The sequence below is a fragment of the Lates calcarifer genome, linkage group LG16_LG22 (assembly GCF_001640805.2).
Source record: "Lates calcarifer isolate ASB-BC8 linkage group LG16_LG22, TLL_Latcal_v3, whole genome shotgun sequence".
Classification (NCBI taxonomy): domain Eukaryota; kingdom Metazoa; phylum Chordata; class Actinopteri; family Centropomidae; genus Lates; species Lates calcarifer.
The window spans coordinates 9,879,939-9,896,080 of record NC_066848.1 but is presented as its reverse complement, the minus strand read 5'-3'; the positions used below and the strand labels follow the sequence as shown (position 1 = coordinate 9,896,080).

At 43.0% G+C, this 16,142-nt stretch overlaps 1 protein-coding gene across 1 annotated transcript in view; it reads left to right on the top strand.

Moving 5' to 3' along the window:
• Positions 1-16,142, top strand: part of lrmda (leucine rich melanocyte differentiation associated) — a 198,123-nt gene that overhangs the window by 133,062 nt on the left and 48,919 nt on the right. Inside the window, 2 exon segments of the mRNA XM_018696796.2 lie at positions 1,003-1,142; positions 4,079-4,205. Coding sequence (XP_018552312.1) covers positions 1,003-1,142; positions 4,079-4,205 — 267 coding nt within the window.

Sequence of the window (16,142 nt, the reverse complement as noted above, 5' to 3'; positions counted from 1 at the left end):
GTCCAATCAAGATTTTTCACATTTGCATCAGATGCCTTATTATACTGCTTTACTTCACAATCAGTTATTAAATTTGTCACTAAACAAACTAGAACATACTCACATTTTGTCTCATTGATTATAACGGCTCTGTGTGTTCTATTTGCCACCCAGCGTAAACATGTTCAAACTAGAGCTCTGCACAGCCACCCTAAATTCAAGACACTGGCACATTGCGAGGCTGTTTGTGATCAGTCAAAAATGTGTGAACTTCCCCTCCAAGCTTCAGAACAGGTTTAGCAATGTGTCCTGTTTTCCTCTGGTTATGCAGATCCTACTGGGTAACGATGCTCACTCTCTCTCTCTCACACACATTCTCACACACACACACACACATACACACACACACACACACACACACTTCCAGAGTCAACATTAAAACTGGGGCTCCTTGAAGTGTGCGTCTGGGACTGTGTGCTGAGTTTGGTTGTGAAGTGGTCGGCACATGCTAATAGGCCAATTATGTACATCCTGTCGTGGCACAGTGCCATTTTAAAGCTCGAGCACTGCATTAGTGCAGTTGTATTTTGACACTTTGGGGCTCAATTTTCCAAGTGAATGTATTAGTGATGAATGTGCCTGCTTAGGGGCTGTTTGTTTTTTCCACGTTTCGCAAAAAGTTTTCCACAGCACGGCTCTGGGAAGCACGGACTGTTTGAACCACAGGGCATCCATCATTTTGTCACTGTTCTGCACCCGGCCACCAAGGAAATGAAAGGGATCGAGAGAAAAAGAGAGAGAGAGCAGGCAGCCAAATTGTGTCACTGCTATATGCCAAAGCCTGCACCTTAAATTGCCCCTCTGTCTGCCCAGTCTCACAAAGCCAGTGACTAGCCCCTTTGAGCACCTCTGTAAATTTGACAGTAACGTGTTTTAGTGCAGACAGGCCTGGGAGGGGCTGTGCGGGTAGTAAATGCTAATGTAATTAACAGCGCTAGGTCCTTGACATCCGCCCTTTGACACCTGACTGATATCGAGGCCCTGCTGGAACACTTGGCTGACGTGACCCCGTCACTGGAGTACCTAAGCCTGCTGGGAAATGAGGCCTGCCCCAACCAGCTGGTCAGCCCGGATAAGGATGAGGACGACTACCAGCGATACAGGTCTGTTACTACATGGATGAACTGTGGTGATGTCACACATAAATAAGGAACTGATACTACCCTGATCTGGATGGATGGATGGATGCATGGCTAGGCAGATGGATAGATAATGTTCTGGGTGTGTTTACATTTTCAGTCAGACAGTTTTGACACTATTCAGGGTGATAGCTTTTTGTAAGTAATGGATTTGGAGATGTTCCTGTATTTCACAAGCAGACTGTGGATTCAACCACATCACTCTAAAAGCTTTGTCAACTGGCTGCTCCACACTCTGGTTTGCAAAATGGATTTCATGTGTGACTAGTCACCACCACAAATGAGTGTTTACTACCCTGCCTTACCGGAGCAGATGATGCATTAAACATCAAGCTAGGCCTTAAGCCATGCAATATGACCACCATTTGTCAGGGTCCTTTACATGAAATGCGATAAAAGGCGAAAAGCATACTCTCTTTTGTCTGTTTTAGCCCTAAGTGCTTGTTTCTGACTCTGTGTTGCCTATTAATCATTTACCAACCTTGCCTTTCTTGAAAAATCTTTCTTCTTCTTTTTGTCTCCCTTGCCTCCCTCCCTCCTCTCTCTCACTTTCCCCCCCTTTCTCCCTTTCTTCCCTTCTCCCCCTTTCTCCTCTCCTCGCATGCTTATCTTACTGGTGAGGAGAGCTGTTCTGTTTTGACTGACAACGTCTACGGTCCTGTAATGTAATATTCATAATGTGTCACATAGTAAAACATCAATTTGAGCGTGATGCAGATTTCATGTCTGACAAGGTTAGGCTGTATGCAGGTCGTGACAGCACTGGCCTTGGGCAATAAATACCCAGCCCAGTGCCTCGGGAGCTCTTGGTCTCTCAAGTGAAATACCCTGGTGCATTGCATTGGTGCCCCAATTAGTGCAATGACATAGAAACATAATACTCATTCACACAGTATTGTGTAGATTGCAGGGAGGTTAAATGTTGCCCCGTTCTTAGCCAACCATGCCTACGCTCAGTGGCCATTTATGGTACTACAATAACACAAGAGTTCAAAGCTGTAATACTATACGTTCACAATGGTCACTGATTTTGCGGCATTGTGCTTATGGGACACTGTCTCCTCAGAAAACTGTCCTAGAAACCCAGAAATGGGTTTATGACACAACCTCTGTCTTTTCTCTCTACCTCTGTGGTGTATAAAGATTAACAGAATTTTATTTGATATTCTAACTTCTTATTTAGAGGAGAGTTATCAGTTTGTCCGATCTCCTTTTGTGGCAGATCAAAGAGCTTGTGCCTGAGGTGCCTAATCCATCAGCTGTGCTTTGTGTTCACTCAGCTGATTTCTAAATGCCATAAATACAGCTGCATAACAGTTACCCTCAATGTCAATGTAAGTATAATTATTGTTTGGTAACTCTTTATTTTATGGGTCCTGCAGTTTCCTGTCTTAGAAAGGAATGGATATGTGACCGTAATGTCTTAGGAAAGTATGCCTTATGCATATTGTCTCAGAACATTATCTCTGCTTATTAGTACCAGACTACACAGTTCTTTCTAAAAAAAAAAAAAAAAAATCCAAGTAAAGTATAAGGAAGTTAAAGGGCCCATTAAGTAAAACTTTGCCTGGTTTTCTTTTTCATTTATTTGAATTAAGATAATCTTGTTTTTGTAAAAGTCCCATTCCATAACAAGTAAGTCCAAGGACAGGAAATATCATATTGATGTCAAAACATGTTTGGTATTGTTAAAAAAAAAGAGTCTTTCTTTTCTCCAGTCATCTCTACTACCCCCCATACCCTCCTGCACTCTGTTATCCTCCCTCTGTGGTTGGGTTGAATCATTAATATCCCCACTGGCTGACAGAGCCTTGTCATCTGCTCTGACCCTGTGATGGTAGGTTACCTATGGAGAATAACCTCCTTGCATGTCTCCCAAGGGCATCTTCACATTTCATCATAGAAATGCCCTGAACAAAGTCCTTTTACAAGGAGGCAGACACAGGATGGGAATAATGTCTGAGTGCTGGTGCTCTCATCGGAAAAGGAGCTCTTATTTTGGGCTAGTAGCAGGTCATTTTACCATATAACAATATCCCTGAAAGAAGTCATTTTGGCCCATGTGATATATTTAGTTTATTAATCATTTCTTTCTTGCCTGCTTTTAAGCACTCATCTTGTTTTATGTTTCTTTCAAATTATATCACATGTTTTTCCTCCTGTAATTTTCCACAGAGATATTTTGTCTTCCGTGTCAGTCTAAACACGATCCCTGCATCCCCTTCTTATAATCCTCAGGTGTTGAAAACTTGACACGGGCTTTGCCATCTCCGCTCATCGCCATCGCCATCATCAATTTGTCATGCCTCTTTGCGCACAGGTCTTGTCTGTGCCCATAACCCCCCACCCCCCGTCCTTTCTCACCCTCCACTTAGGTGCTGCATGCATGTCCTTTTTGGCTACCAGCTCAGCCCTGACATACTGGTTCTTCTATCCCTGCCTGCCAGTGAAAGGATCTGTTGTCATCTATGTATTCCAACCATTATCTTTTGACGTTTCTCTCCCTCCCAATGAAAGACAGAGTGTGTCTGAAAGCTTAGAGAGATATCTGTGATGCTGCCAGAATGACAGCTCTGGCAGACGGCTTGTATCTCCTTTCGTGCTATTTATATGTCGTACTTATTCTTATCAGCTTTGAAGGTTATTACATACAAGAAAATATCACCATTAAATCTGCATCACCATTAAATCTCCCTAAACATGGCGTCTTTTCAAGTTTTGTTGATGCATGCATTTACATATTAGAATTGGTGTCAATTTGATTAGTACGTCACAGTTTACACATTTCCTCAGATTCTCTGTCTCTTTGTGAAGAAACCGGCATACAAGGAGATTTTTTAAGGCAGCAGTGTGGTACAGTGTAAGCTGAAATGTTGTTTGAATTGTGGTTTTCTCAGCAGGTATTTTGTTCTGCACAAGTTGCCCCAGCTGAAGTTCCTGGATACCAGGAAGGTAACCAGAAAAGAAGTGATGGAGGCACAGGCAAGAGGAGCATTCATGAAAGTGGTCAAACCCAAATCAGAAGCTGTGAGTTAAGCTCCTTTTTTTGGTGCACTGTTTTAAGTTGTAGTCCCTCTGAAGTCTTGAGTGGATTTGTCACATTCATCCCTTTCTTCCCTTTTCTATTCTTCTCCTTTATCCTCCCTTTCTTCCTGTGCTTGCTTGACTGTCAGTTCTCCCTTTACAGAGGTCCCACTACCGTGGCCCTTTGAAAAGAGTCTCTCTTTACTATCGCTTAGAGTGTACGTGTGTGTCGTCTGTTGAGTGCGTGTGTGTAAATGTGTGTGACCACGGCCTGACCTGATTCCGTATGCATGAGCCCAGATCAAAGACGACGGGCGGCTGTCCGGTCGCGGTTGTGTTGCCAAGTGTGACATGGCTGGCGATTGGAGTGACAGCTCACGTACATGCCGCTCACAATCGCTTAATTATCCTGAACCCGTGCACTTATTCCTCCCTCTCTTGTTTTTGGCCTCACAGACTAATTAGAGTTCGGGAAGGTTCATAGATACACCCACTTCACCCCTTTTCACCCCCTTTTTCCCCTTTTTTTTAATACCCCTTTGATAATGCAATATAAATGAACAGCTTTAGCCTAGATTTGATTTCACGTAATTGTAAGGTCATGAAATATTTACTGTTTGGATTAGCTGAGCTTTGTCGTTTCAAGGTCTCTGGGGCTCTGACAGTGAGCCTGGGAGGTAAAAATGGATCCAGAGTAGCAAGAGCGAAGGCATCCAGTGACAAATCAGAAGCATGTGAGTCGATGTCGGGTTTAAAAGTGCTCAAGGAAAGCAAAATATTTATTGTTCGAGACAATCAGCTAAGATAGTGTACTCTTTTAGTGTCAGTTCATGCTATGCTTTGTTCTTGATTCTTCATGCAAATGGCAAGCGAGAAAAGCAAAACATTGAAATAATTTAACCTCAGTCTGGCATGTTTGGTAGATGGAGGAAAGTGGAATGAAAACACAGTTCATCCACTTTATATAAAAAGAAACTAAGGACCTCTACAATGCTTTTTGGCAGGGTAAAGTCACTTTATAAGATTTTATTTACATAGCCTGTCAGTGAAAAAGAAATGTTTGCCTGTGTCGCCACAGCCATAGATGAAAGGAGAGATAATCACTGATTCTAGCTGACATGATGTGTGTGTTTTTGTGTCTTTGTGTCTTTGAACCTGCTGTATATGATTATTTATTCCCTATGCAAAGTAAAAGGTTACAGCTTTGATGAAAACGCGTCTGCCTTCCATTGCACGCTGTATTTTTTTATTTTTTTTTTTTTTGCGCGCCTGAATATACTTTTGCTGTCCTAGCCACAGCTCCTTATTAGCAGTGTTTCCAGTGAGTCTGCACAACGAAGAGAATTTCTGCCCGGACGTATCCCGAGTCTGGGCCCTGCAATGTCACAGCACAGCAGCATTTCCATAACATTTGTTTTGAGTTAGATGAGACGCGATGTGTCAACTATCACAGACTTGATGAGCCGTGAGTACCTCCCGGCTCTAATTGTCCACATCATCAGAGTGATTGTAAGCTGACCAATAGTGCGGGCCACCAATTAGCGAAACGTCTGCAACAGAACAGGAAAGCAGGGCGAGATGATGGCATAATTAGATATTTGTGTTTGCTATTATGTCTGGTACAGCAGGGTGTTGCTCATAACAGTGGCTCATGGTACAGTGTCTGCCATTTGCTTCATTACAAAGGATGGTAATTAGTTGTTTAGCTGTCTCGCTGTCGCTTGTGCTACAATTTGAGTCTCAATTAGTGCAAGTATTGGGGGGTGGAGGGGGGATACAGGACTACAGACAAGATTTTAAAAGATTAATTTCTGAAATTGTTTGACTTTGGGTCCATTTCTTTTGCTCGGCATGCGGTTATTTTTCCTCTAAGACCTTAAATGACAAATCTCCTTCCTACTGTTTACAGTAGATAAATTGAAACCATAGTAACAGCAGCAACTGCAGCAGGGTTACAGTGATACATGCCCACTCATGACAGCATAAATCTGAAGAAAAAGCTCCTGTATCTGATCATTCCCACTGCATGATGTATGTATTGGAATAGTTAATGGGTGCACTATGAAAGAGACAGTGCTGAACTTTGGAGACCTCGCTTGAGTCATATCGGAGTGGATTGTGACCACAGTTTAAACTCCTTTTCAATCATGCCATTATGGCATGGCACTGAGCGGCGCCACATGGTTCTGATAAAGCAGTTATGGTCTTTAGCACAATCTGAACACCATAACTTTTCATACATTCCCAATGTTTTCCATGTTGCCTAAATCACAACCAGACAGTCAACGGCCAGTTGTTTGCAGGAAAAGGAGCACACACACACACACATACACAAGAGCCTGTGATGAGATCTGTGAGAGCAAAACTAAATAAAAAGCTGTAGCCTTTAGAAAAATGTCATCGTGTCACAGAGTCAAACCTTCCCTGCTAAGACAAACATTCTGACAAAGAAGAAAACAAAGGACTGTGCTCAAATAAAATCGCCATGTTCATGTACTGAGGATAATTTTGTCGCTTCTTTAATTGTTACTGTTTGTCTTTATGCCCTAGTGGGCATGACAGTAAGTGGGTGACAGTGAGCTGTCTCTGACTTGTCTGTATGTTTTGGTGTCTGCCTCAAGCAGTGGGGAGGGTAATTTTCTCTTTTTAAGTTTTTGTTATATTGCACTTCTGAGTGGAAAGGACAAGTAGTTGGACAGAAACAGAGGGGAAATGACAAAGACAAGAGGGAGAGAAAAAAATGTATAAATACCTGAAGTAAACAAAAAAACACAGAGGGGACGATTGAAGTGTTTTCCCAAAACCACAACACTAAGCAGAGTCAGAGTGGAAAAGCCTTGAGCTGTATTTTGGGAAATTGGGCGTGTTGGAATGCTATAATGTGATAATTCTCTTTGAGGACTTAGAGGTCATGGAATGAAATGGCGTTAAACCACGTAGAGCCATTTGGACTGTGTTGGGCTGCTTTCGGAAAATACATGTGGTACATTTTGGCTCGGTTCCTCCACCTCCCTCTACTCTGCCACGGAGCCCACATTATGCTGTCGAACCCTTGGGTTAAACTGGCCATGTCTATCAAAACACTGTGACAGCACATTCTGTTTTCAGATCCCAAGCACTGCTAAAAAAAAAAAAAAAAAAAAAAGTGCGTAGCAAATTTAACTAGTAGAATAACATTTACTCCTTGCCACATGTTTAAGAGTGTTTCACAGTGAATGAAGTAACTCCATGGTCCCCCTCACTAAGCACAGCTTGGTAGCTACGTCAGCGGGTATAAATGTTCCTCGGATGTCACTTAGATTTTGCCTAGACGAAGTATTTGACTTGATTTTCTAGCATGAACACAAGTTGTTTTTTTTTTTCCCCACATCCTTCTGCGTATAATGTAAAGCAGACTGCATTGCAGGGTGGCTTGAGCCAACTCCCAGGTCCCATGAGTCTCTGCACACAGGGTAACGGTTCTTCAAGGGAATTGACAGTGACAGAGCCAGGAAAGTCCTCAAGTGGATCTTTTCAGTTCTGTTTTTTCTTCCCCAGACACTAACCTGTTTTACCCGGCAGCAGACAGCGGTTCATTTTAAGTTTGCACTGAAGGGAGCAGTCCAAATCTAAGATAGACTGCATGGTTTTAGACCCATGATTGTGCATTATGTGATGCATGATTGTGGCTTTTTTTTTTTTTTTGCAATGCAATGCAACTCTGGAAAAAGAGGAGGCATTCTGCTATAGGTTGGTTGTTTTGCTTCCTTTTCAAGTCTCAAATGTACCCTGTAAAGTATGTTGCCACGTTCATCTCTGTGCTTGAGAGTTATGAGTTCCCCGAAGCTCTCAAACATAACAAACAGCATGCAATATAGCGCTTTGTGAATGTGCCTTCAGTGGGTTAGCTGAATCATTTTACCGAACAAATGTGTCCTCGGAGAAAACTCAAAGAATATGGTTCTCAACAGGGGAAGGAAATACAACCCAACAGATTGCTGTGGAAGCAAGTTTATTACCACTCTTCGCTCTCTGCTAGATTCTGTATTTGCACCAGCTATTATACATACAGAGCCCTGATTTGTCACCTTTCTTTCATGGCACATTCCTGAATGAGTATATACAGTAGGTCGACTAAGGACAGCGCTGCGGGTTGAGTGGGAGTTGTGGGCAAAATGTAACCATACTGATGCGCCTGTCTGCTTTATGTTCAGACAAATAAACTCCCTGACAGATTGTGATGTGCTCGCTTTCAAATTATGCTCTTTCCCCCACGTCTTACATAACATCTTGTTATCTGTTAACTGCATCACTTGAGACACTGCTGTTCTCTGTCTTTTAATGACAACATATCCTAAATGTTAAAACAGCTGTTTATAATTGTTGGGACGTGTTTAGTTTGCATGATAGACGAAATACACTGCGTGTTGTGTGTCAGATATTTCCAGGGGAGCCACATGCTCATTCTCTTAGGTATGTGTATTTGTCTGTCAGTATCTGTGAGTAGCATACGTCTCCACGTGTGTGTAAATGACTGCTGAAGCATGAGCCTGTCCAGTGTTAGGACCAGCGCGACAGGCCCAGTTCTGAGCGCTCTGGCAGCTTAAACTGAGAGGTCACTCGGGGGTTATAAGCCGGGAAAACAACAGCAATTAGAGGGAGTGACTCACACTGTCCACATAAATCATCCAGGCCCTGCATATCATAAACACACTGTAAAACTTTAAAGCACAATTAATTGTAAGTAATAGTGCCAAGATTGATTTATTGCCTCTTTCAAAGCCTGGAGACACGGGGTGCATGACCCAAGTGTCACGTCACTCTCGCAGGCGAAAATGATAGATGTATTATTCATTTTTGGCTAAACGCAGAGCATAAAAACAAACATGTGTTTTTGTAAGGGCTTTTATGAGACGCTGAAGTGGCCGCGTTGCATTAACTGATTTTCCTCTCCTTCTGCTGGCATCCAGTACAGAGAAGGAGCGCCTCTGTGGTGAAGCATTTGTTGTCTCGACGTCTCTTGTGTTTAGCGGTGGAGTTTGAGGCCTGTCAGAAAGCAGGCCAAAGCTGGCCAGCAATAATGAGATGTCTCCCTCTCCCATTTTGATATAAAGTTTTCATAAACTTTGACAAATCATGCGATCGTTCGCGTAACTTTTCCCTTTTTTCATCTTTAAAATGTAAGTCTTTGTTAAGTTTTTATGAGTGTAATAATATTGAGTGCCTGGGATTGGCAAGCTACAAAGCCTTTGCTTTTTACACATAGTGTTCCAACTAGATTCTTTATATGCCTTTGGGAAGGGCCAAGTTTTTATAGTAATTTTGCTGTTTTCAAAGTTCCATTTAGACACAAAAAACTATAGGGAAATATCACACTTCCTCCTTCAAGTATCATTGAACATTTGTAATTTTTTAGACACATGTAAAGTGAATTCTTCACACGCAGCCCTGTGTCTCACAGTCATTATGTTCTTCTATGAAACAGAGCCTTCTTTCGTTAAATGCCAAGGGGTTGCAAAACTCCACAATGCCTTTGCATGCACTGTAGCAACAATATTATAGCCACTAAGGCATCCCTTCAATTACACTTCTTATCAAATGATGCTTTTAGCTATTACATAGTGCAGCGTCCCAGTGTGTTGGCCTATCAGTCCAATCAGAGCTAATCCTCCCTGTTGGTCTCTTTGGTGACAGGAAGATGCTGCTAGCCTAATGAGAGACAGCTGGCTTAGTGTTTTCTGTGCTCTGGAAAAAAAATCAGTCTCTCGTTTTCCTACCTCCTACCCCACCGGGTGTTTCCACAGCATTGTGCCAAACTTTAAATCGCTCAAAGAGATCAGTTATTTCTTGGCCTGTCTCTTTTAGTTGATGTTGACAGTACACATTAATCACCATTTCAGCGCTCGCATTTATAGTTTACTTTGAAGTTGATTGTCGTGTGCACCGCACTCGAGGCGGCTTTGCTTTAATTCACATTCAGATTTTTATCAGATAATTCAAGTAAAGTTGTTGTTGTTTATGACACGCAGATGTTGATATGCTATTAGAGGTTAAAGTTAAATGAATGTTAGAGCTTCAAATCTGTGCCAGATGACGTGGATACAGTTTATACAAAAGTGGCGCATTTGTTTATGAGTCACCGTAGAGACCAAAGGGAAAGTTAAAAGTTAGCTAATTTGTGTGAGGCTGTAAGTGTTTTTCTCCTTAAATACACTCAAATAACATGGTGGCAGTGGGCTCCCTCCCGCAGTGTGCTGGATCATTCTGAGCTTTAATCCATTATACCAGTTGTGTCTGTTTTTCAGTACAGTGTTAATGGAGATGGAGTCTCCTTTCAGCAACAGCAACTTTCAGAGCATGAAACAGAGGACAGAGCACAGAGCCAGAGCTGAAAGTCCCTCCACTGAAGTTTGTGCTTACACAGGCCTTCTTTGTGGTTTTTAGAGCTTGTCAGACATGTCAGGCGCAGGCTAGAAAAAGTATATTGTTTCCAGCCACTTGGATTCCTTTCCCCCTGACATCTGCCACTCTGCCGAGATGATAAATTCTTGCCTCATTAAGCGTGGGTGTGGGATTACAGGCTGACAACACATTAATCACTGGGCTGGGTGGCAGCAGCCCCGCACCAGCTACAGGCATTGTTAACCAAACTTTTCTAATGTGTCACTCTCCTCCCTGACAGCCCATAATCAATCATCCTGATTGGCAGGGCTGATAGATTACACTATTTATACTTTGTGTAATGAAAGCTAGCGTTTCCACCTACTGTCATTGTCGAGACGATGATAGGCCACACCGTCCAGCTGAAAGGGAACACATACAAAAAGAGGCAAAGAGAGAAAAGAAAGGGTAGGCAGACCTTGGTGCTGCATTGTGAACTTTAAAACAGACACTGTTGAGCTCCATGGTAGTGTGTATGCAGGGGGGGATATTCTTGCAGTCTGTATTGTTCCCTCCGCGCGGTATAGCTTAAAGGCAGTCTTCACACCATCACTGAGCTATTGTCATCTTTGTTGCTATCAGTGGCAGGCCGTCCTCTCACAGGTAAAACTATGCTTTGTCTGCAGTGGGATTCAGTTTCTCCATGACCCCGTTGGTGAGGTGAGGTTTTGTTGTCAAAGCCTCTTTTCTGACAGAAAGCGAGTGATTTACACATGTATAACAACAAAATGACAGGACACCATATACTGTACTTGTGTGTGTGTATGTGTCTGTGTGTGAACTTGTCAATGTACAGAGGTCGGCAGGATAATGGATAATGGATTTCACTGTTTCCTCACTAAGAGCCATAGAACTATGTTACATCGCTTTACAACCCCCCTAGCAGTAATTTTTTGCATGGGAACTTGTGGATGAAATGACACACTGCTGGTAGCCTTCAAACATAATAAGGTTATGTTTCTTTTTTGTTCATTTTCAGCAGTATGTCTTTGTCTGGAATTAGAGATGTCCTCGGCACACCGAGAAAGGATATTGAATATGAGCTCTTAGTTGAGAGGCTGCCAAGCATTTGGAGAAAAGAAAAGAGAGAGAGAGAGAGAGAGAGAAAAACAGTCCATCATGTTTTTGACAGGCAGTAAATCTGAGAGTTTTCTTATGAGACAGTGTGCTGTCAAGAAATTAGTTAACTAGACCATATTATGGAAAGCCAGGTAATTTACCCTCAGAGATGCAATCGCAAATAACTAGCAGGAGGCCGCATCCCTGACCTGACATTGCTTTGTGTATAATGCAAAATCTAGTGACATGCTCAATGGGTTCTGTCAGCTGCAGGATTGAATTCTCTGCCTACTGCGTCTCAGTTTGGAGCACGCTGGTCAATTATTTCTGAGGCTGTCAGTGCGTAGGGAGACACTGTTATTTAGTATGTGTTAACTTGGCATCATTAAGACACTCGCCTGACAGAGAATAGCACACCTGAATGTTATTTATTTTGATTCCCCGACAGGGATAACCTTCAAACACGTTGACCTCTCCCTATTTTGCGTTTTGTGAAATCCCACTCGGTCCATTAGAAACAGGAGCTGTCGAGACAGTAGGGAATCAAATGACCGAGAGTCGTCTAATCTAACACAGTAATGCGCACAAGAAGCTTCCATTTGTTTGGACAGATTGCTCTGATCACATGGTGGCAGTTGGGTGTCTATCCACGCTTGCAGAGTAGACATCGCTGTCCACACAATATCTTTAAAACACATACAGATATGTCATATTATCATAGATCCATGTTGTTGCACGCAAGCACAGTATTGAACACTCAGAAATGGATGTAGTGGTTTTATGTTCCCTGTTTCCTTTTAAGTGGTCTGTGAACAGAAACACTGGTGATGCAATATCTTATTTTTATGTTGTGTAAACACCCAGATCTGTTACATGTACACGTTATGATTTAATACTGCCATCTGAAAGGAGTAGCTAATAGATATTTAAAAGTTTTAAATGGCAGGAATAGTCTGAGCTCCACACTCGTGTCTTTTCTCTAAAATCTTAATGATGTAATTTTGTGCTAGTTTAGCAAAGGAAACAGTCAGGTTTGGACATAAGTTTAAAATTTGAACTCTGTGGGAAACTGATAGTTACCATTCTACACTGCCCCTCCTCATCCTCTGACACCTCCACCTCCACCACCAACCAGCTCTGGTGATGAATGGGAAACCTGATCGAGTAAAGCCTCAGCATCACCTCTGTACAGCAGGATGACATGATTAGGAGGTGACAGCTTCTGTAACAACATCTCTGCATTTATCTTTTTCTGCTCTCTCTCTCTGCTGCTCTCTCCCTGTGTCTCTCTGCCTCGCTCGCCCTCTCCCTCTCTCTGTCTGTCTGTCTCTTTCCTCTCAACAAGTCAGACTACTCTATAATTAATGTCCCTGAGGGCTATCCGCAGGTCAGGCGAGGGGGGTGCTGTTGAGACAGGTAGTCTTGACACCTCCAGCTTTGTAGCTTATGCATGCATGTGGGTAAGACGGCTGAGGAGGGGTGAGAGAGGCCAATGATGAGGGCTGGAGCATGTTTAGGTTGGAGGCTAAGACGGGAGGAATACTGTAGGTTGAAGGAAGCCAGGCCTTGCTGTGCGACCTTTCCACCTGAGAGACAAAAAGGATGGTTTTCCACTGGATTAACCAGTCAAATCTGGTGCATTAAGGGCTTAGCCTGTCAGGAGCCTCACATCTGAGTGACAGAGAAGGAACATACAGTTTCAATAATGTCAGCGCCACACACATATAGCCTAAGGAAGGCACTTAATGTTATGAGATAAACTGTTCCGGGATGTTTGATTTGTTATACATAGCAATGAAAGCACATAAACAAAGGCTTCACTGCATCTGGGCCAAAATGTGCAATTGGTCAAAAGTTTGCACCGCATTCATGTGAATTCAATCTCACTCTTTGTGGTATGCTGCCTCTCAGCTGCTTTTTGGAGAGAGATTTTAGAGAATGTGTAGCTGTTCTGTTCATATATAAGTCTGAAGTGTACCCTTACACCATGCACCTCCCAAACACAGCAGCTCTTTTTTCCCAACAATCACACCCTGAATAGCTACTCATCCTGTGTTTTCTGCTGGTGGAGAGGTGTTTTTTTCCCCCTCTTTTTTTCCCACCCCTCAAGTTTTGAATAGAGGGAGAGGAAAAAAAAGGATGAGAGAAGCAGAGTGCAGAACTGGGCGACGGGAGAATTGGACAGTGGGAAAGAGGAAAAATAAGTTGAGACAGAGGAGGAGAAGGAGACGTTGTTGTTTAGCGGTGGAAATATGCGAAAGGGTGAGGGCCGACCAGGGTGTAGTAGAGGTCATTGCGGGGGCAGAGGGGGTCAAGTGACACTCAAACGACATTCTTCCGACATTCACGTTGGAGAGGGCTGTGAAGGATTGGCATCGGGCTACAGGATATGAATGAGCAGTGAAGTGGGCGAAGATCTTTGATGCCACAATGTTTCAGTGTCACCAGTCTGCAAAGAATTTCTCATTTTCAATGGGTTTTGTTGTTGTGATGAGAGCTTGGTAAAGATGTGATTAAAGTACAATATCTGTATCCTTTAAAAACAAAGAGTATTAAGCTCTTTTTTGGGGGGGGGTCAGTGTCAAATTATTTGCATCTCTCAATAATTATCAAAGGTGTTTTAACATCTCATTCAGTTTCTATTTGCAGTTGGTGTTCAGCTGCAGGCTGACAGATTCATAAAGCCTCTTCCCAGAATAGGTCTGACTTCTATGCACTGTACCATACTTAAGAAATTGAATCAGAGCCAGTGAGCTGTAGAGGTCTGTAATAAGATATCCTGTGAGATGTAGTGTAAGTCATGATTAGTAACACATATTTTATTTCAAGGATAACGTCTCCAGGCAGTGTGGAACAAAGCTTTGTCATTTCATCAAGTCTGATTAAGTGAATACAGGAAGTACTGTACTTCAGTAGTGGGTGGCAAACAAAGCTATCCTGACAGACAATGGATCTCTGTTTCTCTTTATTACTGTTTATCTGTCTTCCTTGTTCTCTTTTACCTCACGGTGATAAACCGCTCCCAAAGGTGCCAGAGATGTCCCCAGTCAAACTGACAGCGTTGACCTTGTAGCACCAACCCATTTTGTCCCATTCAGTAAGATCTATCTTTTATCTTGTTAAGACCTATAACTGTAACCCATAACCCAGACATTTAATATGATATGATAATAGGTATCCCCCGGGATCACCTGATATGCTGTTTCCATGCAGCAGGCAGATGGATGGGGCGCATTGGGCATCACTTCCCAAGCGTTTTGCCTGCCAACTGGCAACGTCCATCACCAGACGTGTTCGTTGTAATCCGAGAGGTGGGGCCGAGCTGCGGCGGCTCCGACTTTCATCACACCTGTGCTAAAAGCACGGCGAGGAGCAGCTCATCCGTCCTATCTTCCACCACCCACCCACCCCCCGTAAGGGAATATTGAGACGGCAGTGGATCAGATGGGCTCACATCCTGTCAGACTCATCAGATTTCAGGACAACTGAGTGCTTTTGTCAGCTGAATTCCAGACATCTTCTTTCTTTCTTTCGAGAAGGGTTTTCAAAGATAATGTGTCTCAGGACTTGGCCCCCCCTCCAAACAATAGTATCATTGATACCACGATGGCTCTAACTAATGCTAATGGTGTATGGTACATAATTCATGAGATATCAGGGTGATCAAAATATAAAGTCCTAGCCTAGAATCCAAACCAAACCAGCAGGCCAGAAAGAGGGAGACAGGCAGTCTGATGCCCCTTTCACGAAAACACCCTTGTCTTCAGCTCCTCCTCTCATCTCCAACTTCTCTCCTAGTGCCCTCCGTCACAAATGTCATTCTTTCCTGACACCTGTCTGCCCTTCCCTCTTGTCTCACTGTCCCATCTCCTTCTCTGTGGGGTGGAACTGTTTGTTTTTGGAGGTTTGTTTATGGGGGGAAGAAATACCCCGCTGCTCCAGGCTGCCTCTAGTCTTTCAGCTCATCACGCAGAACATGACAGCCCTCCTTCTCTTTGGTGCTGAGATGAGCTGTTTCTCCCTGCCCCCATGGGGAGTCAAAATTTTCTGCTTCGCTCTCTCCTTCTTGAACTTCGCTTCAAGACAGCGGATCGATAACGGTGCGCGCGAGCACTCGCTACCTGCTTTGGGCCGTGTACACAAACATTGTGTAATTTTGCAGCGTTGTGGTTCGAGGTTGTACACCCATTCAGTCCAAGAGGAATGAATGTTTCATTGAATGCAGTTATTTCTAATTACTTTTTCCACGCTTAAACTGTCCTTGAATGGAAATTCAGCATTAACTAAAAACTGCTCTTTTTGCATTATAATGTGGGTGTCAGAGGAAAAATTTACGAACCCCAGTAAAAGCAAATCTGTGGTACAAAATCCAAAATCATCAAATACTTGTCTGTTTTATTTGCTCTCAGATTTTAATTAACACTATGTAATGCCCATGTAATCTACTCTATTTAGACAGTA